The sequence below is a fragment of the Jaculus jaculus genome, chromosome 9, assembly GCF_020740685.1.
Source record: "Jaculus jaculus isolate mJacJac1 chromosome 9, mJacJac1.mat.Y.cur, whole genome shotgun sequence".
Classification (NCBI taxonomy): domain Eukaryota; kingdom Metazoa; phylum Chordata; class Mammalia; order Rodentia; family Dipodidae; genus Jaculus; species Jaculus jaculus.
The window spans coordinates 67915654-67943063 of NC_059110.1; the positions used below are offsets into that span (position 1 = coordinate 67915654).

Here is a 27410-nt window from a genome sequence, read left to right on the forward strand (position 1 = left end):
TGACCTAGAAGGCTTGCTTTATTCCAGAAAGCTCATGTGCAGAATTTCTGGGCATCCAGATTCACCTGAGCCCTACACCTTCTGTGTCTTCCTCCCAGACCACTAATGTTTAAAACAAGCATGAGGGGATAGTTCAGATATTCACAGGAAGCTCGCATAGTGGCCTGCAATCCCAACACGTAGGAGTCAGAGGCAGGAGCATTGTTGCAAGTTAGAGGACGGCCTGGTCTACATAGTTCTAGGCCAACTACAGCCAAGAACCCATCTCAGAAACTAATAAGCAAAAAGAGATGTATAGGAAAAACAAAAACAAACATTAAAAAACACTCCATCACCGAACTGCCCAGTGTTGGAGATACTAAGGATTTTCCTCATCTTCTCATCAACGTCTTCTTCACTACTTGTTCTTGGCATCTTTGTTTACATGTGTGGGTTGATTTCTGATACACAAACCTTGACAAAGGTGATCAAGGCCAAAACCCTTCTTCCTACCTGTGTCTCTCAATCGCAGCCATCAACTGAGGCACCATGCTAAAGCCACACTCAGAAGGAGTGACGGTTGGAACTTGAAAAGGGACACAGTTTTCCAAACTGGAGTCTTTATTTGTCTCAGGAGACAGTTTGCTGGGAGGCTTCGAATATTAGGCATAAAAACATAAACTATTCTACACAGCCAGTGTGATCATTGTAGCCACAACCATGTGTGTGGGACCTGTGATGTTCATGTTTCCATGAGAAGCTCCACTTTCCCAAGGAAGCTCTCTTTATTCTAAAGGGGACTGGGATGGGAGGTCCTCCTCCTTCCTGTCAAAGGTTCTTCCTCTCTCATAGTTTTGTGCTGGGCCACTGAACAGGAGAGGTTTAATAAAATGAGGATAGTCTACCACTCCTCACCAGGAGCCAATGAATAGAAAGAACCACTCATATAGTAACTACATACAAACTTAGGAGTTTGTTTGCTTTAAATATGACTAATTTTTCAGTGACATTTCAATTCACAGAAAAATTAAGAGAAAATAACATGGAATTCCCATGACTGTATTCCTGTCTCCACACATGGCCAGCTTTCCCCATTGCCAACATTCCCCACCAAAGTGGGTTACAACTGATAAGCCTACACTGTCACATCAGTGTCACTCAAAGTCCATAGTTGACATTGGTGTGCCTTCCTGGATTTAGACCAGTGTAAAATGATATGTCTCCAGCATCACACTAGAGACACAGTAGCTTTACCCAGTCATTATCCCTTTCCACTAGTCCCTGCTGGTTGTCTTGTCCTCAGATTGTAAACAATTTTATTTTAAAAAGGATTGGTTAGGATTACCCACTGTGGTGGTTTGCATGTGAATGTATGCCCTACATAATCTGGGGTAGTTTTTTGTTTAATTTAATTTATTTATTTGAGAGAGATAGGCAGGCAGATAAACAGATAGAGAATGGATGCGCCAGGACCTCTAGCCACTACAAACAAACTCCAGACACATGTGCCACCTTGTGCATCTGGTCTGTGTGGGTACTGGGAATCAAGCCTGGGTCCTTATGCTCTGCAGGCAAGTGCCTTAACTACTAAGTCATCTCTCCAGCCCCCACCCCAAAGTAGTTTTCATTAACCTTGCAATTTAGTCTCCAGCAGCCTGCTGGAATGTATCACTGTGGGTAGACCTCAAATCCAGTCCTAAGAGTTTACCTCTGGCTGTTGGTGTTCAATGGCTGTTTGGTGGTGTCTATATGCTATGAATCTATGGAAGTGAGCCAGCTTTTTCCACCATCATGGACCTTCCCCTGGAGTCTGTAAGCCTGAAATGAACCCTTACCTCAAAAAAGCTCCTTCTGACACAAATTAATAAAATCAGAGATGAACAAGGTAACATCACAACAGATTCCAGAGAAATTCAAAAAATTATAGGGACATACTATAAAAGCATATACTCCACAAAGTATGAAAATCTGAAAGAAATGGATGATTTCCTTGATCTATATGACCTACCTAAATTAAATCAAAATGAGATTAATCACTTAAATAGACCTATAACAAACATGGAGATCCGAGCAGTTATCAATAATCTCCCAACTAAAAAAAGCCCAGGCCCGGATGGATTCACTGCTGAATTTTACCAGACTTTTAAGGAAGAGCTAACACCATTGCTTCTTAAGCTTTTCCAGGAAATAGAAAAAGAAGGAATCCTACCAAACTCCTTCTATGAGGCCAGCATCACCCTGATACCAAAACCAGGCAAAGATAGAACAAAAAAAGAAAATTACAGACCAATCTCCCTCATGAACATAGATGCAAAAATTCTCAACAAAATATTGGCAAACAGAATACAAGAGTATATCAAAAAGATCATTCACCCTGACCAAGTAGGCTTTATCCCAGAGATGCAGGGATGGTTCAACATACGCAAATCTATAAATGTAATACATTACATAAATGGGTTGAAGGACAAAAACCACATGATCATCTCATTAGATGCAGAGAAAGCATTTGACAAAATCCAACATCCCTTCATGATAAAAGTCCTACAGAGACTGGGAATAGAAGGAACATATCTCAATATAATAAAGGCTATTTATGACAAGCCTACAGCCAACATATTACTAAATGGGGAAAAACTGGAAGCTTTTCCACTAAAATCAGGAACAAGACAAGGGTGTCCACTGTCTCCACTTCTATTTAATATAGTTTTGGAAGTCTTAGCCATAGCAATAAGGCAAGAGACACACATAAAAGGGATACAAATTGGAAAGGAAGAAATCAAGTTATCACTATTTGCAGATGACATGATTCTATACATAAAGGACCCTAAAGACTCTACTAGCAAGCTGTTAGAGCTAATCAAAACCTACAGCAATGTAGCAGGATACAAAATAAATACACAGAAATCAGTAGCCTTCATATATGCTAACAACAAACACACAGAGGATGAAATCAGAGAATCACTCCCATTCACAATTGCATCAAAAAAAATAAAATACCTTGGAATAAACCTAACTAAGGAAGTAAAGAATCTATACAATGAGAACTTTAAGACACTCAAGCGAGAAATTGCAGAAGACACTAGAAAGTGGAGAAACATCCCTTGTTCCTGGCTTGGAAGAATCAATATCGTGAAAATGGCAATCTTACCTAAAGCAATCTACACATTTAATGCAATCCCTATCAAAATTCCAAAGGCTTTCTTCATGGAAATAGAAAAAACAATCCAAAAATTCATTTGGAATCATAAAAAACCTCGAATATCTAAAATAATACTGAGCAACAAAAAAGAGGCTGGTGGTATCACCATACCTGATTTTAACCTATACTACAGAGCCATAGTAACAAAAACAGCATGGTACTGGCACAAAAACAGACATGTAGATCAGTGGAACAGAATAGAGGACCCAGATGTAAGCCCAAGTAGCTATAGCCACCTGATATTCGATAAAAATGCCAAAAATACTCATTGGAGAAGAGACAGCCTCTTCAGCAAATGGTGTTTTGAAAACTGGATAAATATCTGCAGAAGGATGAAAATAGATTCTTCTCTCTCGCCATGCACAAGAATTAAGTCCAAATGGATTAAAGACCTTAACATCAGACTGGAAACTTTGAAACTGCTAGAGGAAAAAGTAGGGGAAACCCTCCAACATATTGGTCTTGGCAAAGACTTTCTAAATACAACCCCAATTGCTCAGGCAATAAAACCACAGATTAACCACTGGGACCTAATGAAATTACAAAGATTTTGCACCGCAAAGGACACAGTGAAAAAAGCAAAGAGGCAACCTACAGAATGGGAAAAAATCTTCGCCAGCTATATATCTGATAAAGGATTAATATCTAGGATATACAAAGAACTCAAAAAGTTAACTAATAAGGAATCAAACAGGCCAATCAAAAAATGGGCTAAGGAGCTAAATAGAGAGTTCTCAAAGGAAGAAATACGAATGGCATATAAGCACCTAAAAAAATGTTCTACGTCACTAGTCATCAGGGAAATGCAGATTAAAACTACATTGAGATTCCATCTCACTCCTGTCAGATTGGCCACCATCATGAAAACAAATGATCATAAATGTTGGCGGGGATGTGGAAAAAAAGGAACCCTTCTGCACTGCTGGTGGGAATGCAATCTGGTCCAGCCATTGTGGAAAACAGTGTGGAGGTTCCTAAAGCAGCTAGAGATTGATCTACCATATGACCCAGCTATAGCGCTCCTAGGCATATATCCAAAGGACTCATCTCATTTCCTTAGAAGTACATGCTCAACCATGTTTATTGCTGCTCAATTTATAATAGCTGGGAAATGGAACCAGCCTAGATGTCCCTCAACTGATGAGTGGATAATGAAGATGTGGTACATTTATACAATGGAGTTCTACTCAGCGGTAAAGAAAAATGAAGTTAAGAAATTTGCAGAAAAATGGATGGATCTGGAAAGTATTATACTAAGTCAGGTAACCCAGGCCCAGAAAGCCAAGCGCCACATGTTCTCTCTCATATGGGGATCCTAGCTACAGATGACTGGGCTTCTGTGTGAGAATGAAAATACTTAGTAGCAGAGGCCAGTAAGTTGAAAAGGAGACATAAAGGGTGGAGAAAGGAAGGGAGGAGGATACTTAATAGGTTGATATTGTATATATGTAATTACAATGATTGTAATGGGGAGGTAATATGATTGAGAATGGAATTTCAAACGGGAAAGTGTGGGGGTGGGGAGGGAGGGAATTACCATGGGATATATTTTATAATCATGGAAAATGTTAATAAAAATTTAAAAAAAAAAAAGCTCCTTCTGGTCAAGTGTTTGTCCAGCAACAAAAAGTAACTGCAACACCCACTCAGGACCTGTCACATTTTACAGCCTCTCTGCCTTCTTTCTTTCTTGTAAGTACTATAATACTCTATAATAAAATAATTCTTTTTTTTTTTTTTTGATTTTTCAAGGTAGGGTCTCACTCTGGTCTAGGCTGACCTGGAATTAACTCTGTAGTCTCAGGGTGGCCTTGAACTCACGGCGATCCTCCTACCTCTGCCTCCCGACTGCTGGGATTAAAGGCGTGCGCCACCACGCCCGGCTTAAAATAATTCTTAACAAAATAAACTATTTCTAATCTTCAAAAGAAAGAGATTGTTAATCAATATACAGGATGAGTGGTGGCTGTTTCACTGCTTCACACAGCGAATCAGAATCAGCCACAGCTCTTTGCTGTCCTTGCTGAAGATGTATTGTGTCTTAGGTTAGGACATTCTGCTTGGCCATTGGAATCATAGTTCTCCTCACTGAGTCCATTAGGGTGGGGTGCTATGGCTATTGTAAAACTTGTGGCTTTGTTCATAGTAACCAGGGCCATATCACCATCATGGCCATATTCTCTGTAGGACTGGATTTGGAGTGATGGTGGAGGTGTGTACCCAATTGGGGGGACTCTTGTTGCTCTTGGAATGAGAATTCCCCTTCCAAGTCTCACTGGCCCTTAGGTGACAAGGATTCCCTTGGGAATTGGCATCCCACATGGTATATTGACCAACAGACCAGTTCCAAGAGACACTGTCCAGTCTATTGTGGCAGCTGGAACAGGAGGTGACTGGTCACATTGCACTCACAGTCAAGAAGTTATCTTGTTTTGTTTTGGTTATTCATTTATTTATTTTATAAGAGAGATATATGGAGAGAATTGGTGCACCAGGGCCTCCAGACACTGCAATCAAACTCTAGACATGTGCACCACCTTGTGTGCATGTATGACTTGTGTGCTTGTCACCTTGTGCATCTAGCTTACGTGGGACATGGAGAGTTGAACATAGGTCCTTAGGATTTCCAGACAAGCACCTTAACTGCTAAGCCATTGGTTTGCTTTTTTGAGGCAGGTTCTCACTGTAACCCTGTGTGACCTGGAACTCACTTTGTAGCCCCATCTTCCTACCTACATCTGCACACCTAGCCCAGACCTGGTGATGTTACTCTCTCCAAAGTTTTGCCTTTTCTAGAATGTCATGCTATTAGAAAAAAGGCACCAAGTCAGAGTTTATACTGTACATAGTTTTATGAGCTCTATACTGTATCCACAGCATTGCTTAAACTGCATAACTATTTACATGCATGCAAGCATAAACAAAAGTTACAAAAACATTTATTGAGCCAGATGCTGGAACTAAAAACATGGTCCATGCCTTTGAAATTACTTATGAGAAGGGCTCATATGAATGAAACAAACTCAGGAATGTGCATACTTATCTTTACAAACCTATAACATACCACACCACACATATAAAGTGTTAAAAAGAAAGCCAGAAAGGGAAAAGGTGATGATAACAGGTCACTGAAGAAGTGAGTTTTTAGCTGAAGTTTACAAAATGCCAGGCACAGAAGGCATAGAAATAGCACAGAGTCACAGGCAAGCTGGCCTCAGCTTCTCTAACACGATAATTCTAACACTCCAGAGGCTGAGGCTGGAAGATGGACTGTTCAAAGCCAGTCTGGACTCACATAGCCTTTGTCACCAAAAAAACAAAAACAAAAAAAAAAAAAGAAGAAGAAGAAGAAAAGAAAGTCACAGCCGACAAAGAAAACACAATTTACAAGGAATAGCAGAATGCTCTGCAGCCCACAGAGTGCTGGAAGGCGAGCATCTGGAAGGCACACACACAAAGGCAGAGCTGAAGTGCTTTGGATGCCGCAAGAGTCTGTAAGCACCAGGGACTAGTAAAAATTATTAAGCAAAGGAAATAAATGGTCAGATTTACGATATAGAAAAATTATTCTGGGGCCAGTATTAAATCAGAGCATTGTTCCTGCCAAAACTTCATGATTGTCATTGGTGGCAAGGCACACTGGGATGATTTCTGGGGCTCACTACTGATTCTGAATCTATCGGCTCAAGCCTGAGAGTCAGCAAGTGTCAAGTTACCCATCCCTGTGCTTCATGTGGGTTCTAAAAATCAGAGCCACAGACCAGGATCAGAGGCCAGGTAGGAATTAATCAAAACGAGGACTGGAGAGATGCCTACCTAAAATATATACATACATACATACATATATATATACACATATACATACATACATATATATATACATATATGTGTGTGTGTGTGTATATATATATATAAAACGAATTAGATCTGTACATGATGCTTCTGTGGACCAGTTCTGAAAGAAAATTGTTTTAAGTCAATTAAACAACTGGCAAACTACACTAAGTGGGCCTCCATATGTATGAATGGTGCAAATATCAGGGGTTTAGTACAGGAAGATACATCTGAAGATTTTGGCATCCTGGGGTCCTGGAACCAATTTCCCACAGGTAGGAAGACCGAATTTGTTGCAGTTCTTCAGTGATATTCCTTTTGTCATTTGATATTTTAAGAGTCATCCTTTAAAATGACTAAGCACTCATATAGGTAAGCTTATTTAGGTGTCAGGAACCCCCTGAAGTTATAAAGTGGAAAAACACAACAATGCAATGTCATGAAAAAGAAACAATTCAACACTATGTCTCCCCGCCCCTAAGGCATCGACCACGCCAGGTTCGGAGTTTGAGTCGCACCTCAGGAGAGTGAAACTCAGGCAAGTCATTTCCCTTTCACGGCCTTAATCTTTATAAAGCAGGCGCTGGCCAGAAGTGAGGTGAGAACAAAAGCCCTTTGCGGGTCTCCGCTCCGCGGTTCGGTGCCTGGCCCTCCAGCCTCAGTTCCCCGCTCTGGCGGAGGGCTGGGGAACGCGCAGGTTCCCGCCCACACCGGGTCCGCGTCCAGGGCCGAGGGGCGAAGCCCTTCCCGGGGAATGCCGCTCGGGCCCGACCAGGAGACGGAAAGCCCTCGAGGCGATAACTGTTCTCTCCCGCCGTCGCGGGCGGTCCATCCCCGCGGGCGCCGCTCCGGGCCGAGACGCAGGGAAGGACGGAGGCGGGGCGCGGGCCCTGCGCCGGGGCGGGGCGGGCCGGGCCGGGCCGGGCGGGGCAGGGCGGGCTCCCATTGGCCGGAGGGCGGTGACGGGCGGCGGGCCGCCGCGGGAGGGGTGTGCGCCGCTCGGTCACTTTTGGGAATCCCAGCGCGCTCGGGTGGGCGCCGAGGCCGCGTCCCCGCTCCCCGCAGGCTGTGCCGAGCGCGCGTGCGGCCGGGCGCCGGCCCCGCTGCTTCCCCTCGAGCGGCTCCCGGAGACTTCGGGTCCCCGCCTCGCTCTTTGTTGCTCGGGTCCAGCCGGGCCGCAGCTGCGCCGCCCGGAGAGTTTCTGCGGGAGAGCCGCCGGGTGCCCCGCCGCCGTCCGTCCTTCCGTCGCCGAGGAGCCGCCGCGACCTCATTGATGCACCCCTTCCAGTGGTGTAACGGTGAGACGGGGCGCCGGCCTCTGCGGGCGCCGCCAAGCCCGATCCCGCCCGCCCTGGCTGTGGGCCTGCCGGGGGCTCGGAGCGGGAGCCGGGCGCGGGGCAGCCGGGGTCCCCGGGCTTTGTGTGGGGTCCGGCGCCCCCGCCGCCGGCCCTGCCTTTGTGCGCTCCAACTCTTCTTTGTTGTGGCGGCTGGAGGTTTCGGGCCGGCGGGGATCTCCTAGAGGGAGCTCAAGTTCCCGAGCTGAAACTTTGCAGGCTGTTTGAAAGATGTACGCGGCGCAGCGTGCGGACGCCTCCCCCGCTCTTTGTTGGCCCCCCGGGCTCCTGGGGGCACTTGGTGCCCTGGAGACCCGCCGGGTTAAAGACGTCCCTTCTCCGTGGATAAAGCCCGGTGCCCAGCGATGCTTAGGGTGCGGGTGCCAGGCTGGCCGAGCTCTGCTTGCTGCTCCCCAGCCTGGGTGGTGACTGCACCTCCAGACCCGGCCCCCGCCCCCGCCCCCGCCCTACCCGGTGGCACTGCTCTGTTCACCTGAGGCTGTTTGTTGTTCAGATGACACAGGTTAGGCGCGGGTCTGGATTCTTTTGTCCCACAGAGAGAGCCTTCTGAGCCGGTCGCTTAAACCTGAGGCACTACCACCACCCACCCGTCCCCCGCAGATCAGAGAGTCTTGACGGATTTTATTTTATTTTTTTCTAAGCTTGTCGAGTTGGGAAGCAGATGGCTTTATTTTGAGTCTAGCAGGCTGGTTAGCGAGGGGCAAAAGAATCCATTCTTGAGAGTGGAGTCCTGCCAGATCTTGAATTAATTACTTCATGTGGCTTTTGTTTTAAGGCAGGGTTTGGGTAGCATGTGTATGAGTTCTCCACCTCCCCCTTCTTCCTCCTTTTGCTAGTCGGATCTAATTTCCTGAAAATGAACCAAGCTGTGTGTGATAGGCGGTAACAGAGAGGGGCAGGGGGATGGGAGTTGAGGCCCGACGGTGCATCTCAGCATCTGGGAGACATTCCCGTTGTGGCTGGGAAGGAGAAGCAGTTCCCAGATGCACTGGTCTTTCTTGGCCAGCCGTGGCCTGACGTCATTCCTGCCTGAGCCTGCCAGCTGAGATGAGACATTTTGATGTCAAGGCTCTCTTAGGTTGACGGAGACAATGAACCAGAGACTTCTCAAGAACTAAGATCTGTCGGTAACAGTAACACTAGGTCTTCTGGGCAGCTCCCTTTGGCCTAAGGTTGAAGACTGGAATTCGCCCAGCTTTATCTTTCTATCTTTTGTCCTCCATGCTGTGCTGTTGGAGGTTGAACCCAGGGTCCTAGCCATGCAAAGCACAAACACTAACACTGTTCTACTGTGATGGTTTATACTGACGGTCAATGTGACAGGACCTAGAATCACCTGTGAGGGATTATTTAGGTTATGCACAAGCTTGTGAGGCATCCTATCTTGATTAGGTTAATTGAGGTGGAAGATCCACATTTAACTGTGAGTGGCACTATTCCATGGCAGGGGTCCTGTACTGTATAAAAAGAAGAGAACTGGCTGAGTACCAGCATTCATCCTCTCTGAGGACTGACTGTGCGCTGCTACCCTCAAGCCCTTGCCATCATGCTTTCCCTGCCATGGTGGACTGTAACCTGAACTGTGGGCTGAAAAACTGATTGTGGTCAGGTACTTTGTCCCAGCAATGAGAAAGGTAACTAAAAACACCTACCTCCCCCCCACACACACACCAGTCCTTATCTTTCATGTCTTAAAATTGACAGATTTTGACCCTTGACTGCAGTGAGGAAGCAACTTCATTTCTTCTACCTTTAGAGACCCTATTTTGCAAGTCTGACATTCTCTGACCTTAAAATTTTAGAGGAAAAATCTGCTGTCCACTTTTGTGGAGAGATTATGTATTTTTCTCTCTCTTTAATAGTACAAATCGAGCATTCCTAACCTAAAACCCAAAGTCCTGCAGTCTGAAACTTTGAGTGCTCACTTGATGCCATGAGATAAAATGCCACACCGTGGAACTTCATGATTTTTGATTTTTCAAGGTAGGGTCTTGCTGTAGCCCAGGCTGACCTGGAACACACTCTGTAGTCCATGCCTCTCAAACTCATAGCGATCCTCCTACCTCTACCTCCTGAGTGCTGGGATTAAAGGCATGTGCCACCATTGCTTGGTGGTAAACAAAATTATTTAAAATATTATATAAAGATACCTTCAGGATGTATGAATAAGGTATATATGAATGTAAAATGACTTTCACATTTAAACTTGAGCCCCTTCTCTATTACTTGTTGAAGTTTGCCAGTGTTTGGCACACTCTCCTGTTGCTACTGTCCACCTTATGTGGGCCAGGGGGTGATGTCCACCCTCTCTCTGCTCATACCATCATTTTCCCCTGCCATTGTGGGGTTTCCCCTCGAGCTGTAAGCCAAAATAAACTTTTTCCCACAAGCTCCTCTTGGTTGGGTGATTTCTACTAGCAATGTGAACCTGACTGCAACACTTGTCATTATATTTGTATAAATATTCTGAAGTAAAAAATCCAAAGGCTGGAGAGGTGGCTCAGTTCAGTTCCCCAGTACACACATAAAGCCGTATGCACAAGGTGATTCATATGCCTGGAGTTTGTATGCAATGGCTAGAGGTCCTGGTGTGCCCATTCTCTCTCTCTCTCTCTCTTTCTCACACACACACACTCTCTCTCTCTCTCTCTCTCTCTCTCTCTCTCTCTCACTCTCTCTCTCTCTCCCCCTCTCTCTCACACACACTCTCTCTCTCCCTCCCTCCCCTCTCTCCACCCCTTCTCTCAAGTAAATGAGTAAAATATTTTTTTGAAAATCCAAAACACTTCTGTTCTCAAGCATAAGGAGGAGGCGTTCTCATAATGTAATACAAAAAAAAAAAAAAAAAAAAAAAAAAAACCAACAAAGTTCTCTTTGATTTATGGGAAAGAAACTCACTATGTAACAACTCATACTAGGCTCCAGAACTCTGGTCAACCTTCCTGCTTCAGCCTCCTATAGTTCTATGACTGCACAGGTGTGAGCCACTCTTGAAGCTGCCTCTTTATCCCATAATGTTCTAAGTCCACTGACTCAGACCTGGAGTCCTAGGGAAAGCCTTCCAGGGACACGAGAAGAAGGAGGAGATAAACTAGTCCAGGGATTGTTGGGGCCACAGTGCCTGCAGAGTCTGTGTACCTTCTGCAGTGGTGACTGCCACAGTTCCCAGAAAAGGGAACAATAGGTTTAGGACTGAAGGTACCAGGATCCAGCTCATGAAAGTTATGTAGAAGAGCCATAGCAAATGAGGGGAGGGAAGCTGGATGTGGTGACACATACCTCCCAGCACTCGGGAGGCAGAGGTAGGAGGATCACCATTTGAGTTCTAGGCCAACCTGAGACTAAGTGAATTCCAGGTCAGCCTGAGCTACAGTGATACAGTGAGACCCTACCTCAAAAAACCATAAAAACTAAGAAATGAGGGTAAGGTGTGAGCATCAAATACTGTAGTGGCCAGAAGAAGAAAGGCTGCTGTCAGCAGAGGGTCCCACTGGCACTGAAGACAGTTTGATAGCAGGGAGTTCCTGAGGCCTTTCACAAGTGGGGAATGAGGATTTGCCCTGTGCAGTCTGTCTAGCATGATGTCATTATGGGCAGTTATCTCTCTTGGCCCACAGAGCAAGTACTCCAGTGGAAACTGGTAGCAAATTGACTTTCTGACCCCAGTAGAACCTAGAAGTAAGACATGTTTTATTGGGCAAAGTAAAGTTTAATTTTCTCCTAATCAAAATTGCTTCAGAATAAGAATTTCTCCTTTCTAAAAGTTTGCCCACAAGTCAGTGAATAAAGCAGATTCCAGAGACAGGAGGGATGGCTCCACATTTAAGGCACCTGCCTGCAGAGCCTAATGACCTGGGTTTGATTTCTCCAGTACCCACGTACAGCCAGATGCACAAAGTGCCATATGTATCTAGAGTTGGTTTATAATGGCTGGAGGCCCTGGTGTGCCCATTCTGTGTCTGTTTCTGTCTTCCCTGCCTCCCTCCCTCTCTCCCCCCACTTGCAAATAAATAAAGATATTTTAAAAAGAAAAATAAAGCAGGTCCCAACATCACCTATTGGCTGACTGGTGATTTACTAGCGAAGAGCAGTTTCCCTAAACATTGGTCTTCTTACTTTGAAGTAGGATCTTTTGCCAAGGGAACCAGGTTGTTTTGAGAAAGTAGGGAGTTATCTATTAACTACTCATGGAGACAAGCCAAATTCTAGCTTAGAACACTGGAATCCTTAGACTTAGGAAGTTCAGGCTTGTTAGGAGGATTGGACCCATTCAGAGGCACTCTGTTCTCAGGACATACCTATGGTACTTCACTTTATTTATTCTTTTTTTTTAATTTAATTTTATATATTAGAGAAAGAGAGTGTGTGTGTGAGAATGGGCATGCCAGGGCCTCTGCCCACTGCAAAAGAACTTCAAACACATGCCACCATGTGCATCTGGCTTACTGGGGAATCAAACCTGGGTCCTTAGGCTTCACAGGCAAGCACTTTAACCACTATGCCATCTCTCCAGCCCTGGTACTTCACTTCCTATAGTGAAAACTTGTCTCTCCTTTTCTGTATGGTAAGTTCACCTCATTCTTCTCTGCTCTTATTCTTAATGTCAACAAGAGCGCTTATCACGTTATCATTGCTGATGCATGTGGGGGTCCAATTCAGTTGGTCACTAGCAACATCATGGTGACAGGAGATGCTTTGAACAAAAACTAGAGCAAATGATGCAGGGCCTGTACACTGCACAGTTCAGTGAGAAGATGTTCATTCTGGGATCACACAGGCCAGGGGCTGGAGGTGCAGCTCCAGTGGTAAAGCACTTGCTCAGCATAAGCAAGGCCCTAGGCTTGATACCCAGCACAAAGACCGGGATTGGCAGACTTTAGAAAGGGAGAGGAAGTTCTAGGCAGGGAAGGCTGCATGGACAGAGGTGTGGAGGCATGCAAGGACAGGGTTGGTCAGGATGTATGAGGAGACTGGCCCATGTGGGATAGTGCTAGAAGGCTCAGTAGGACATCTATCACGAGGGACAGGGCATGTGCTCAGGAAGATTTACTGCTAGTTTTGGAAATTAGTGGAAGGGTGTGTCACACATGTAGGTAATTAGAGAAAAACTAGAAATGAGTAACATCACCTAGGAGACAGCAGTAGATAGTGTGTGGAATAAGGATGTGGCAGTAGAAAAGGGCAGAACCTGAAAGATGTTTGAGTTATGATCACTAACTGAACGTAAGAGATGTAGGGAAATGAGGTGTACCACATGTTACTCAGCTATGACATTGCTATGACAGAATGGCTGCACACACAACCTAAGAGAGAAAAGATTAACTCAGGGTTTCAGAGGTTTCAGTCTATCACGTGGAAAGGATGTGGCTTCACAGCATTGCTGCCAGGGACAAAATACAGCCCTCTGGGACCTACTTCCTCTAGCTAGACCCAGCCTCTCAGTTTCCAGAATACCCAAGAGTGCTGCCATCCGGGGGCAGTGTTCAACGCAGGAGCTGCCAAGGGTCATGTCCACACTGTAACACTGAGGTCAGAATTCATTCCAGTCTCTAGCCAGCTTCTGATGAGTTGTGTTAGCACTGGCTTTTTTTGTTTCTGATTGTTTTGTTTTTTGAGGTACGGTCTCACTCTAGCCAGGCTGACCTGGAATTCACTATGTAGTCCCAGGGTGCCCTTAAACTCTTGAGTGCTGGGATTAAAGGCATGTGCCACCATGCCCAGCTAGCACTGGCCTTTTTGTTTAAACAGATGGAAGCTGGTCTGGAATTGCTGATCTCAAGTGATTCTCCTGCCTCAGCCTCACAGTAGCTCAGACTATAAGAGAGTCCACACCTGGCTTCTGCTTCCATCTCTAAAATACCACAGTAAATTGTCTCATATATATATATATATATATATATATATGTATGTATGTATGTATGTATGTATGTATATAATTTTTTAATATTAAAAAGCAGAGCCAGGAGTGGTGATGCATGCCTTTAATCCCAGCCCTTGAGAGGCAGAGGTAGGATGATTGCTGCAAGTTTTAGGCCATCCTGAAACTAAATAGTGAATTCCAGGTCAGCTAGAGTGAGACCCTACCTAAAAAGGCCAAAATAAATAAATAAAAAGCAGGTCCTGGGCTGGAGAGATGGCTCAGTGATTAAGGCACTTGCTTACAAAGCTTAACTATCCAGGTTCAATTTCCCAGTACCCACATAAATTCAGATGCATAAAGTGGTACATATATCTGGAGTTTGTTTGCAGCAACTGGAGGCCCTGGTGCTCCCATATTCATTCATTCATATTCTCTCTCTATATATATGTATATATACACACACACCTATATATACTTGCAAATAAATAAAAATATTTGAAAATAAAAAATGCTTTACTGTGACATTTTAGAGATGAAAGCAGAAGCCAAGTGTGGAATCGTCTATAGTTCCACTACTATAAGGCTGAGGCAGGAGGATCACCTGAGATCAGTAAATTCCAGACTAGCCCCCATTTGTTTAAATAAAAAGTCAGGCCTGGTAGCACAGATTTGTAATCCCACCTACTTGGGATTCCTAGGCTACAAAGTGAGATCGAGGCCATTATGGGTGATTTAGTAAGACTCTATCTCAAAAATTTAAAAAAAAAAAAGTAAGAAGAGAGCTAGGACTATAGACCAATGGTAGAGTGCTTGCTGGGCATGTATAAGGCTTTAGACTCAATGCCTAGTACTGAAAAATAAAATTGTAGTGCAAGAATGTGGTTGGAATGCAGCAGCATTGTAGCTAGTCAAGGACTCCTCCTTCCCCAGGGCCCTGCTCAGCTTTTGGCTTTCTGTCAGACTGTTCTCTTTCTAGCTATGTCTTGGCTTCACCCTTCTAGATGTCTCAGGAGATAACAAAAAAAAAAAAAAAATGCCTTTAAGGAAAGAATTCTTTGTTATTTTGTTTTTTCTATTTTTATTTATTTATTTATTTGTATCACTCTAGCTCAGGCTGGTGTGGCTGTCATTATGTAGTCCTGTGCTGGCCTTGAACTCACAATGACCCTCCTACCTCTGTTCCTCAGTGCTGGGATGAATGTTATCCATCACCATGCCTGGCTTGAATTTTTTATTTTTAAGTCTGGGTCTCATTATGTATCTCAGAATAGTCTGGAACTCACATTCTCCTGTCCTGGATATACCATCCCAGGGGACATTACCCCAGGAACTTAGAACATAAGGATGTGTCATCCCACGTAATATGAAAACCTTTCCTTTCCCTGAAGAGTCTCTATTTGTTTGCCCAGAACATGACCACATACCCACTTTAATGCCAAATATTGGCCAGGAGGAAGTGACTACCCCACCTGAAGGGCCAGTGAGAAAGGAAGGGAAGCAGCTTGTGGCCAGCTAGTGCTTCTGAAACCAAAAGTTCAGAGGACTCTCCAAGGATCTCATTAAGATTCAAATTTATTTAGTTTGGAGCTGGAGAGAGGACTCAGCAGCTAAGGCATTTGCCTGCAAAACCTAATGGCTGGAGTTCATTTCTCCAGTACCCCAATTAAAGCCAAATGCACAGTGGTGCATGCAGCTGAGGTTCATTTGCAGGGTATGGAGGCCCTGGCATGCCCATTCTATTTCTCTCATTTCTATTGCCCTGTGCTTGCAAATAAATAACTAAAAATAAGATAATTTTTTTAGTCTGGGTGGACGCAAGACAATTGCACTTCAGACAACCTGAAAGGGATGTCCCTGCCACTGGGTGCCCGGCGGGGGGGGGGGGGGGGTGCAGTTCCTGGGGCTACATCTTGAAGCTCTTAGAAAGATGACTGCCAAGTAAAGCTGAAGTTCATGGGCACCAGTCCCTATTGCCAGTCTGGAATGTGGCCTGATCTTGGAAAAAGTTTCTATTCTAGTCCTGGCGCAGTTTGTCTCTAGAGCAGGTGGCTTGATGGTGACACATGACCTTTGCAGCTACACTTTGCAGTTTATAAAACCTGTGTTTTATTTCTACTTTTCTCTATTTTGTTAGTTTTCATATGACAAAGTGAATCCTAGAGAAATAACTTCTTAAAGGTCACATAGCTAGGGAAAGGTGGGTTGGAACCCAAATAAAAAGTACTTTGTATAGCATTCTGTTTCACAGGCTGGCTAGGCATCTTAACCAAGGTCCTGTATCTAGTCACAGTACTAGCATATAAGCTGAGAGCCCACAGCCTGCATTCCTACCGACAGTGTGCCGACAGCCCAGTCGTAACTATCTAACCCTGGCGTTGTTTTACCTCTTCCTTTGCAGGGTGTTTCTGTGGCCTGGGGCTGGTTAGCACAAACAAGTCCTGCTCGATGCCACCCATCAGCTTCCAAGACCTTCCCCTCAACATCTACATGGTCATCTTTGGCACAGGCATCTTCGTCTTCATGTTGAGCCTCATCTTCTGTTGCTATTTCATCAGGTCAGCTGAACACCAGCTTACTTGGGGAAGAACAGAAGGAGGAAGGGGAATATAAACTCTTGTGTTCTTGCTGTTGGTGGGAAGACATGGCTTAGCTGCTCTTCTCTGGCTCCTGAACCTGGTGCTTCTATTTAAATCAGCCTATCAAGCTGTCTCAGAACACATAAGGTCACTGGCGGCTGGAAGGCATCCCACATTTGGCTATTTAGTCTAAAGCTGCCTACAGTTACTATCCCACTGAGTGATATAGCTAATGTTCCCCTTCCTTGCCCTCTCCTCCCTACTTGTGGCCACCAGGTAGTCAGAGATAGGCCAGCATCAGTTGTCCTTCTAGGAAATCCCATTGCCAACTTCCCTGATGTTAATATTAGCAAACTAGAGCTAGAGCTAATTGTTCTGCCTTGTAAGAAAGAAGAAAAAGTATGACACTTCTTACCAATTACGGATCCAGGGAAAGACTTAAGCTTGGCAGAAGTAGCCAAGCTTCTGGACTGTTTTTCCTCCTCCTATCGAAGGACTTGGACTTGGTGGCTGTGCTCTACTAAAAACACTGGGCATGCTTGGTAATTTAAAGTGGAAAGCAAAGCAGAGTTCTCCAAATGGGGGCATTCTGTTGGTACTATGATTCCTCATGGCATGGGCCTGTCCTATACCTTGGAGAGGGTGGGACACACATCCCTAACTGGTAGAAGTAGTCTTGATGACAGCTGGCTCCCTTTACTGCCACACACATTACCAAGTGCCTGGGGAAGCTTGGGCTGTATGACCAAATTAGTCAAAATTAAGAGAAAGGGGTCTTAGCTTCCTATTGGGACTCCCTGCGGGAGGATGATTCCATAAGGGAGGCAGACACTTGGAAGAAGAAAAAGAAGAGGCAAACATTGCTCCCAAGGCCCAATGAACTGCCATAGAGCTCTTCCTCAGATCCTTTCAAATCAAGTCCCTAGGACTTGAATTTTTCCATTTAAGTCTATGCAGAGAACATAATGATTCATTTTCCCTTTTGTACAAGTAGTGCACATTTTGCATTTAATTGTTAAGTGGAGGCAAAGGAAGACTTCTGGATCTCCTCTTCCCTGCCTTTTTCCTGAATGTCACACTTTCTCCCTCAAACCATTCTGACCACTGGTATTTCTCTCCAACCTCCCCATCCAGCAGTTCACTCTTATCTTTCTGTAGGCTAAAGGCTCCTTGTTCTACATACCCAGGGTTTATTAGGATGTGCTGAGAGGACCCCTTCCACAAACACCAAGCAGCAAAGGTACTCAGTGGATGAAATCCAGAGGCCATCACTGACCAGGAAGCATGGGATTGGGGCGTGTTTCTTAGCTGTCACTTATAGGTATTACCTTGGGTTGTGAGTTATTCTCTGCCAAAGGCTTTTGTGCATTCCAGGCACGGTGTCTTGCACTTTAAACCATCTAACTCGCTCAAGTCTAGAAACAACCCTCCTGTTTAAGTATTAGCCCACTGCATAAATGAAGACACTCATGCCTAGATAGTTATGGAATTGCCCAATATATGCCTCCAGGGGAACCTGAGGTGTGCTAGGCAGGTTAGTCATTTGCATCCTCCCATGTGTTTGCCTTCTGAGCCTTCTTTCTTGTATGGGAAGTAAAGTCCATGGTCACGGTAGTCCATCTGGCTATTAGGGTCCCACAGAAGGGCAGGCTGTGAGGCTGTGTGTCACTGACTCATTTCTCTTTAGCTGGAGCAAAAGAAGAAAGTAGTTATATGACACTAAAAGCTGTCCCCACTGGGGTGCTGTTTGGCACCACCTGTCCCTTCGGGATCCCCCCTCCCTGTGTCTTGTAGCCCACCCAGAGCCAGCTAGCCCAGGAGTCTCACAGTTCCACCGGCTCACTGGTGTGTAGTATCTACTTCTATATATAGAAAGACACACAAGCACATAAGCCACTTCCCATCCTGCCTCTCTGTTTCCTCCTTAGCCAAAATAGACCCATGACTTCTGCGCCTGCCCTGGTGAGCTCATGGGCCAAGGCCAGCCTCCACTGCCAGCTGCCCTTGCTCCTTCACTTCCCTCTTGGAGCTGACCCCTGCCTTGGACAGGACGGAGGGGCAGGTGGAGTACAAACAGGCAGGAAAGGAACAATTATTTTCAGGAGCTAGCTGCATTGTTTGTTCTAAAAGGGAAAAGAGGAAAGAGAGAGCACGCTGGCAGGGGCTTGCAATGGTCTCATTGAAATCAGGGTATTTTTAGTTGCTTTGCTGGGCCAACAGCTGAGAAGGCCACCTGTCCAAAGTTGGCTCTCCATCCCCAGCTGGGACAGCCCATAGTCTTCTTTTGCTGTTTTCTTTGCAGCCTTTTCAGCTCCATCTCTTCATGACCTAATCCTTCCTGAGCTGAAATTTTTATCCAGATGCAGCTCCAAGGGTTCTTGAGGATTTCTGGGTAAGGCCAGTAAAGGGAGCCAGATCAGATGATACCAAGGACCCAAGCACAAGGCACAGTCCATACTATACAAGTATAGCTGATCTGTAGGTGAGACTGTTGGACCTCAGAAGGTGTGTGGTACTCCCTCATTTAAATGCCTCCCCAGACTTGGTTTAAAATGGAATGTAGCTCAGTGGTAGAGGAATTATCTACCATGAGTTCAGTCCTTAGGACTTAAAAAAAAAAAAAGGAAGGAAAGAAAATGAAAATGTTCTCTTTCCTTGAAGAAAAACTATATAAGTGGACTGTTCACTTCCTCATTTACTCTGTCTGCAATTCATAGCAGATCAACAGTGCCTTTCTCTCTCCTTCAGAGAAGGAAACCCAGAATGGTAGTACTACCATGTAGTCCCAGAAAGGCAGGAGGATATTGGATTTTTTAAAAATAACTTTGCTTTTATTGAATGCATTATGTTGCTTCTAATGTTTAATTTAATTTTATTTATTTATTTAAGAAAGAGAGAGATAATGGGTGCACCAGGGCCTCTAGCCACTGTGAATAAACTCCAGATGCATGTGCCACCTTGTGCATCTGTCTTACATGGGTCCTGGGGAATTAAACCTGGGTTCTTTGGCTTTGCAAGCAAGTGCCTTAACCACTAAGCCATCTCTCCAGCCCAGATACTGGATTTGAGGCCAGTTGGGGCTACATAGAGAAATCTTGTCTCAACATGCCCACCACCCAAAAATATGCAGGGTTGAGCTTCCTGCCAGTGAAAACATATCCTTCTTTCCCTAGTTTTACTCATTCTTTGCCAGGTAACAGCTTACTTGGGTTTTGGGTACATCTTTCCCTCTTATTTGAAAGTCAGGAAAGAGATACTTTTTAAAAAAAATTTTTATTTATTTGAGAGAGAGAGAGAGGCAGGCAGTAGAAAAATATAGAGAATAGATGTGCCAGGGCCTCTAGCCACTGCAAACAAACTCCAGACACATGTGCCCCCTTATGCATCTGGCTTACATGGGCCCTGGGTAATTAGACCTAAGTACCTTGACTGCTGAGCCATCTCTCCAGTCCTCTTTTTTAAATTTAATTTATTTATTTGCAAGGAGAGAGAGAGAGGGAAGGAGGGAGGGAAGGAAGAAAGGAAGGTGGGCCAGGGCCTCCAGCCACTGCAAATAAATTCCAGATGTATGTGCCACTTTGTGCATCTGGCTTTATGTGCGTATTGGAAAATTGAACCTGGGTCATTAGGCTTTGCCAGCAAGCACCTTGACTGTTGAGCCATCTCTCCAGACCAAGAGATGCTTCTTATATATGAAAATCTTTTTTTTAATTTTTTTCAAATTTTTATTAACAACTTCATTGATTATACAAAGTATCCCATGGTAATACCCTCCCTCCCCCCACTTTCCCCTTTGAATCTCCATTCTCCATCATATCTTCTCCTCCCCTCCCCTCAATCAGTCTCTCTTTTATTTTGATGAAAAGCTTTTTATGACCAAGAAGTTGGACAAATTAAGGATAGGGTATTGGGAACCCTAGTTAGGCCTTTAGCTCCACCCTACAAATTAGTAGAAAGTACATGGTACTAAGAAGGAGGAGGGGACAGTGGCTGTGCTACCTCAGTCCCAAGACCCTGGCAAGAGTCCACCGGGCCCAGGCTTTTGCAGAGATTCCAGGAACAGTGAACCTTGCCAGATCATGTGACTTGATGGAAGAGGCTGGCAGCTGATCTTAACTGCTATATCTGTACAGTGCCCAGTGCTTCCCTCTGCCTCTTATACCACTAAAGGAGCAGCTTCAACCTCTGAAATTTTTCTCACTCGGGTCAGCAACCCTTTTCTCTACAGGCTTTGTGGACCATAAGATCCCAATCATAACCACTGAGCTCTTCCATAGTGTCCAGGTGACACATAACATGTCCTTTGTGGACTGTCAGATCCTGATTATAACCACTGAGCTCCATAGTGTCTAGGTAATAATATCCTTGATGAGACTGTTATGCCATTGCTGTGACTAACAACACGCCATGTTTTGACTTGACAGTTAAGCTGTGTGTGTCCACCTTAAAGTGATCAGGAGAAGGACCGCCTGTATGGCTTGTGTGACCCTGAAGGAAGAGTGTACTCTACCTCCATCTCTGGGTGTATCATGCTCCAGGGCCAACAGAACATTATTTATCCTGATAATCTGGATCCATGCAAATGTCTCTTTTTAGAATATCTAACTGCCCCTATGCACACAGCATGTTCTTTTTTTAAAAAAAAGTATTTTTTTTCCTGATTTATTTGAGAGAAAAAGAGAGTATGGGTATGCCTTCTGTCATTGCCTATGAACTCCAGATGCATGTACCACTTTGTGCATATGGCTTTATGTGGGTACTGGGGAATCAGGCTTTGCAAACAAGCTCCTTTAACCACTGAGCCATCTCTCCAGCCCTGAACACATGGGTGGTCTATAATAATTTTGACACCTGGGGAAAAGGGCAAGGAGAGCTGCTGAGCTACTTAGGGTATTCTGTTGTAGAATCTCACAGAATGTGTGTGGGCCTGGCAGGAATACAGTAAATCAGTCCTTAGTCAACTCTGGGTGGCTTGCATAGGTCTGAACCAGGCCTCGTGGCTTCTATAGGACAAGCACCCTTGCTCACTTCTAGAACAATGTCCAAGCAGCTGCCAGCTTTGTCTGCATTCAGCATCCTGTTATACAAAGACATAATGACCTGCTTTCTTCCCTTTTGCTTTCTCCTGCCAGCAAACTCAGGAACCAGGCACAGAGTGAACGATACGGCTATAAAGAGGTAAAGTGCCACCTCTTTCCCTGACACTTCCTTCCCCAACACATACCCATGCTTCTAACCTCTATCTCCTGACCTCTACTCTGGACTTCTGGAGGTTAGCTACTCTTGAGTATCCTCAGGGTGGTTCGCCTGCCACCTTCATGGACAGTGGGAGACTTCTCTCAATTGCTAACCTCCCCAGCCACTGTGGTTTGTGCCCTTAATCACCAATCTCCCTTCTTTCGTAGGTGGTGCTTAAAGGTGATGCCAAGAAGTTACAGCTGTATGGGGTAAGTGTCCTGGGACAGTGTGGGAGGTCCTACGTAAAACACCTATCTCCAGCTCTTAGTTTAGACTGTTTCCTATTCCCTGTGGCCAAATAGAAGGAACTCATCCCAGCAGGCGATTCATTATGGCTAGAGTCAAATCGGGTAGAAAACAAAGAGAACACAGAGGGTCTGGATAAATAGGAGCAGGAATCCTTTGTGTATAATCTCCAAGAGAAGGGTTGTCAAGGAGCTCTGTGCATAGGCAGTGTTCAGCTAACTTTCCCCATGTTGGGCACCTATGTCCTGGTTTTTCACTAAAAGAAGTAAGACCCTTTTACCCCTGTGTAGACCCTGTCCTAATAGACTGGACCTGACTAGAGTGCCCCTTCAGTGGCTCTTGCCTATCTCCCTCCACCCCTGCAAAACACACCCATACTCCTGTGTGCCAGTTCCTAGTGGCCCCTCACTATGACTTAGTGGGCCACTTCCTGATTCAGTCCTACCCCTGCCTTTGGGATTACCTAATTTCATTTCCCAAAGCTTCCATCCATAACCATGGGCACTCCTAACTAGGGATTATTTGTAGGAGCAGGGATGATTCGAGCATCACCAAACATGAGATTGACTAGACACTCATTTCCCTCTTGTTTTTCATGTTGCTATTAAATAAGTGCACAATCAAGTTCAGTTGTCTCCTAAGGCTTCCTTTGCAGGAATAGTTCATTGTGCATTGGCAACCTGTGTGATAATAGGACTGTTCTATCTGAACTCCCACGTGGGACCCATTAGCCACAGGAGGCTTTGAGGATTTGAAAGGTGGCTAGCCACTTCTAGGGCATGAGGCTCAGAATCCTTAACAAAGCAGCCCTGTTCTCAGGGAAGTGGGCACCCTAGGAAGAGTTCACTCTCCAGAGTTGAAAAACTTTAGAAGCAAGAAGTTACCATTGAAATTAAATGGTAATATCCGTGTCCAAGGAATAGTGGGACTTGATAGTTTTATGAATCTTGAGGTGTATGAGAGGGTGGCAACTAGTGGACAGCTTATTAACACTGGGATGGTGGTGGCATCAGGAAATAGTGCATTGTGGGAGAAACCTTGGCACGTTTATAATTAATAGGAATCAGGAGTGGGGACAAATGCCTGCAATACTAGGAGAAGGACGGAGGGAGGAGAATGGGGACCTCAAGGGCAGCCTTGGTTGCATAAGGAGTTGGAGACCCTGCATGAGACACTGTCTAAAAGAAAAAAAAAAATCAAGTAAATAAAGGATGTCCAGCACAGAAATCCATGTCCTCTCCCTAAGGGACCCATTTTACTATAATGTAAAAATTAACTTTTTTTTTCTCAAAATTACGGTGGTAGGGATCAAAGTGAGGGCCTTGTGAGTGCTGAACACATGCTTTGCCATTGACTCACACCTTGGCTCACACATTTCATTTGCGACTTTTTATTAAACAACCCTTGGAAGAAATGTGGCTCATGCACATGGTTAACTGCTACTGTACTGCCAATGCAGTTTTATAAAATGTAAGACTGAACTTGCTCAGACTGACAGAAGACAGAACTAGAGCCAGTGGTAGATACTCAGGATAGGTGAGTGAGGAGCTTCTCCAGTCTCCTCTCACAGTCTACCCCCTTTCTCCACAGCAGACCTGTGCAGTTTGCCTGGAAGACTTCAAGGGGAAGGATGAGCTAGGCGTACTCCCATGCCAGCATGCCTTTCACCGCAAGTATGTGGGCTGGGGTGTTCTGTAGGGGAGGAGTAATCTGGGAGCATCTTCTAGAACCTTCTGATCCCTTCTACCTCCCATGTGCTGTTGCCAGTGAATCTAGGTTCTGTGGATACCCAGCACACCAGAGGGGTTAGGTCAGGGCAGGCACAGAGTGTTCTTGTTCTGAGAAGCAGCTGAACACAGAGGCATCTGGAGCCATCCATAGTGTCTTCTTAGAAATAACAGCTCTCTTGTTCACAGGTGTCTGGTGAAGTGGCTGGAAGTGCGTTGTGTCTGCCCAATGTGCAACAAGCCCATTGCTGGCCCCACAGAAGCTACTCAGAGCATTGGGATCCTATTAGATGAGCTGGTGTAAGGCTGTCTCCTCACTAGAGAAGACCTCTTGCTTTGTGGGTGCCTGGCCCCTCTGCACAATGAACAAGACCTGAAGATGAGGGTGGCACAAGGCTTGGCTTCTACCAGCAGGGTTGGACCAGTGTCAAATTGCCCAGTCCTTGCCCCTCTGGTGCCTTCTTCCCTGTTACCAGAATAGACAGCCTCCACCAGCCAGACCACAGACCATCTACTCTGGTACTAGCCCATTCGCCCCTTCTCCCTTGTCCCTACCCTGGGAAGGAGTCTACCCTGGTCTGGCCATGACTATGGACACTTACTTCCCTTGGAGGACAAGCTGCTCTCACCTGGCTGGCTCCATCCCCCATCCTCCCTACCTGAGTTTTCTGTGAGAATGTTCAAAGGGAAGGAAAGAAAGATCAAAGAACCAAGACTTTGCATGAAGTAGAGGATGGCAGGGACCTAGAAAAGGAAAAGTCAATGTTTACATGGGACCTAGGAAACAAAGGCTGGTCTCAGGCTGGCCTACTGCAGGGGAATGGGGTCCACCTTCCCCTGCTAGAATCTGAGGTGCTATCCCTTATCTTCCCCACCCTCTGCTGATCTCAGAGCTTCCTATTCTGAGTTGGTTTTAGAGACACCCTCCAGCCTAGAGGAAAGACTTGTTCCACCGTCAGCCGATTCCCAGGAGCTTTTTAAAGAAGCAAAAAGGGCCTGGGGACGGGTGATATCTGGAAGTGAACAGATGTCTCTTCCTTGTTGTAAATAGTATTTTTATACTTCATCCTCACCATCTCAGGCTTTACTCATGGGACCCCCAGAATGAAGGGGGTAGAGTCTCCCTTTATTACGTGGAGTGGCTGAGCATGGGAGGTTATGTATTTAAAGAAAATTAAATTTAATAACAAGTGTCTCTAACCAAATTTTACCTATGTTTGTGGCCTGTGCTAGTATGGAAAAGAAAACTACCTCTTCCCACTTGAGTCCCTAATCAAACCATCCCAGAAGTTTTTAATCCTCAAAAACAAGGAGTAAGGGCTGGGCCTGGAACTCAGTGTTAGAGTGCTTGCTTAGCATGGACAGGTCCAGGCTTAAGCCCAGCAGAACAGAACAACCATTAGGTCTACCTTCAGTGCACCCAAAGATGTAAGCCAGGATTGCCATTTGATATTTTTTAGAAGTTTTTAAAGGTTGTTATTTTTCAGTCACAGCACCCACCAACTGAGACTTGAATCTGATCAATTTCTAAACTTCAACAAAAATCCATGTCACCACTCTGGCACAGCCTAGTCACCTATACCCCATCTAAAACGGTTGTACAATAATACTGGCATGCACTCTGGTCTTCTACCCACGGCCTCCCACTCTGTCAGTGCCCCGTGGGGCTCCAAAGGTCAATGAACCAATAGTGGATGTACAGAGCCAAGTACACTGCGTGTGAGTCAGCTGTGCAGGAAATGACTATGGACAGAGGTGCCAGACACAATGTGTTGTAGTCCCTCCCACCACTGAAATGAGAAGAGAGCACTAGTGTGCCTGAGTACCTGATTGTCTGAAGTCATTGGTACCTGTCTTGATTGGGTCCAATGTACAAGACTGACCTGTCCACACTACATGGTAACCCCCCACTCCTCAAAATTCCCACTGCTCCTGCTTGCTTCTGCCAATCTTCTAGAATCTGATTTTTTTTTTTTTTCATAAGGGCACTACCTCTAGTACGGTGAGCTTGGTCTAGTGTGAGGAAGGTGCATATCCACAGCCAAACAGCCTCCCAAGCACGGGCTTAAGGTACACACATTGCTGGAATGTGGTGGGAAAAGTAATCAGGTTGGCTTCAACTCTGATCATCTGTCCATGTTAAGGAAAACACATCATTATTATCATAATTCTAATGAAGACATTAGCACTAATGTGTATATTTAACAGATTTTTGAATCAGTATCCTGAGGTTAAGGTGATATGAGGGAAATACCTTTTTCCAGTGCTTCCATTCAGGCAGAACAGTAGGAGCCATCCACTGCAGAGAAGGGAAGATGTTAATTAGCTGTGAATTGGTAGCAGCTGAGCACACATGCAATTAGTTCTAAGTCCCAATTCACAGTCATTTGTATGGTCTTGGTACTTCATTCAGTGTTTCTAGAATACCTGCTACCTGGAGCAGCCACTGGAAGACTGGAAGCTTTGCCTTGGATAAGTAGTGTAAGCACTATCCTTTGGCTAGGTAAGCCCACATGAGAGAGACCCTTAGCTCAAAGTGGAGTAAAAGCAATATCAGGGGTGCATTAGGATATGGTCTTGAGTAATAGTGTAGCCAAATTCATGATGATTAGCCAGATTGTTTGAACATGCATGCAAATAATTCTGTATGCAGTTAAGGTGGGAAAGAAAGAAAAATGTTTTGTGGGGTCATGAATGTAGGTCAGGATTTGATACAGTAAGTACCCTGAAATGTAGATAAAGCTTTAAAAAAAAATCTAAGCACCATTTGGGAACTAAGCCAATTGTCTGTGTGCAACTATGTACTCATAGGCAGACACTGTACCTAGTTCTATGCAAATTAACAAAGAAGATTCATTCTGAACCTGTTTGTCAGGGAAAAGGACTAGAGGAAGTTTAGGTTGTAATACATACAGGTTTCAACTTAAGTGATCTTAGATTAGTCAAAAGATAATGAAGGGGCTTGAGGAAATGGCTCAGCAATTAAAGGCAAGCTTGTCAGCCCAAGTTCATTTCCCCAATACCCATGTAAAGCTGGACACAAAGTGGAGCATGCAACTAGTTCCACTGCACCTATGGTGATGGAATCCAGAAGCTCAGGGCCACACAATCTGGTGCACACAAAGCAGCAGAAACAAACACCCTGAGGCCTTCACATGTGTCCTGCAGCATGTGTGCACATGCATTCATTTCTAAAAGGGGTGGGTTGGGAGATGGCTCAATGGTAAAGCACTTGCCATGCAAGCATGAGTACCTGAGCAGATCCCCCAGATAAATGCCACCTGCCAGCACACGCCTGTGACCCCAACATTTGAGGTGAAGACAAGTGAGTTCCCCGAGGGTTTGCTGGCTAGCTAGACTGACTCGATCTGTTGACTGTGGTCCCAGCAAAGACCC

The 27410-nt window shown here is 45.1% G+C and overlaps 1 protein-coding gene across 2 annotated transcripts; it reads left to right on the plus strand.

Moving 5' to 3' along the window:
* Positions 1 to 8102: 8102 nt before the first annotated feature.
* On the plus strand, positions 8103 to 25219 carry Rnf122 (ring finger protein 122). Of its 2 annotated transcripts, none has more exons than XM_045158725.1 (6): positions 8103 to 8310; positions 16626 to 16782; positions 21936 to 21981; positions 22209 to 22250; positions 23881 to 23960; positions 24204 to 25219. In XM_045158725.1, exons 1-6 carry the CDS (start codon positions 8286 to 8288, stop codon positions 24316 to 24318), a joined length of 465 nt encoding a protein of 154 aa, XP_045014660.1. In that variant the 5' UTR covers positions 8103 to 8285; the 3' UTR covers positions 24319 to 25219. The 2 variants fall into 2 exon arrangements, with proteins under 2 accessions (XP_045014660.1, XP_004663398.1); XM_004663341.2 differs by having other exon boundaries at positions 8106 to 8310; positions 23878 to 23960.
* The last annotated feature ends 2191 nt before the right edge of the window (positions 25220 to 27410 follow it).

Bases quoted from the DNA above. Each gene is read 5' to 3' on its own strand.
- Rnf122 (XM_004663341.2), top strand. From the start codon at position 8,286: ATGCACCCCTTCCAGTGGTGTAACG. The intron at 8,311-16,625 runs GTGAGACGGGGC...CTTCCTTTGCAG, and splicing joins CCCCTTCCAGTGGTGTAACG to GGTGTTTCTGTGGCCTGGGG. The intron at 23,961-24,203 runs GTATGTGGGCTG...TCTTGTTCACAG, and splicing joins CAGCATGCCTTTCACCGCAA to GTGTCTGGTGAAGTGGCTGG.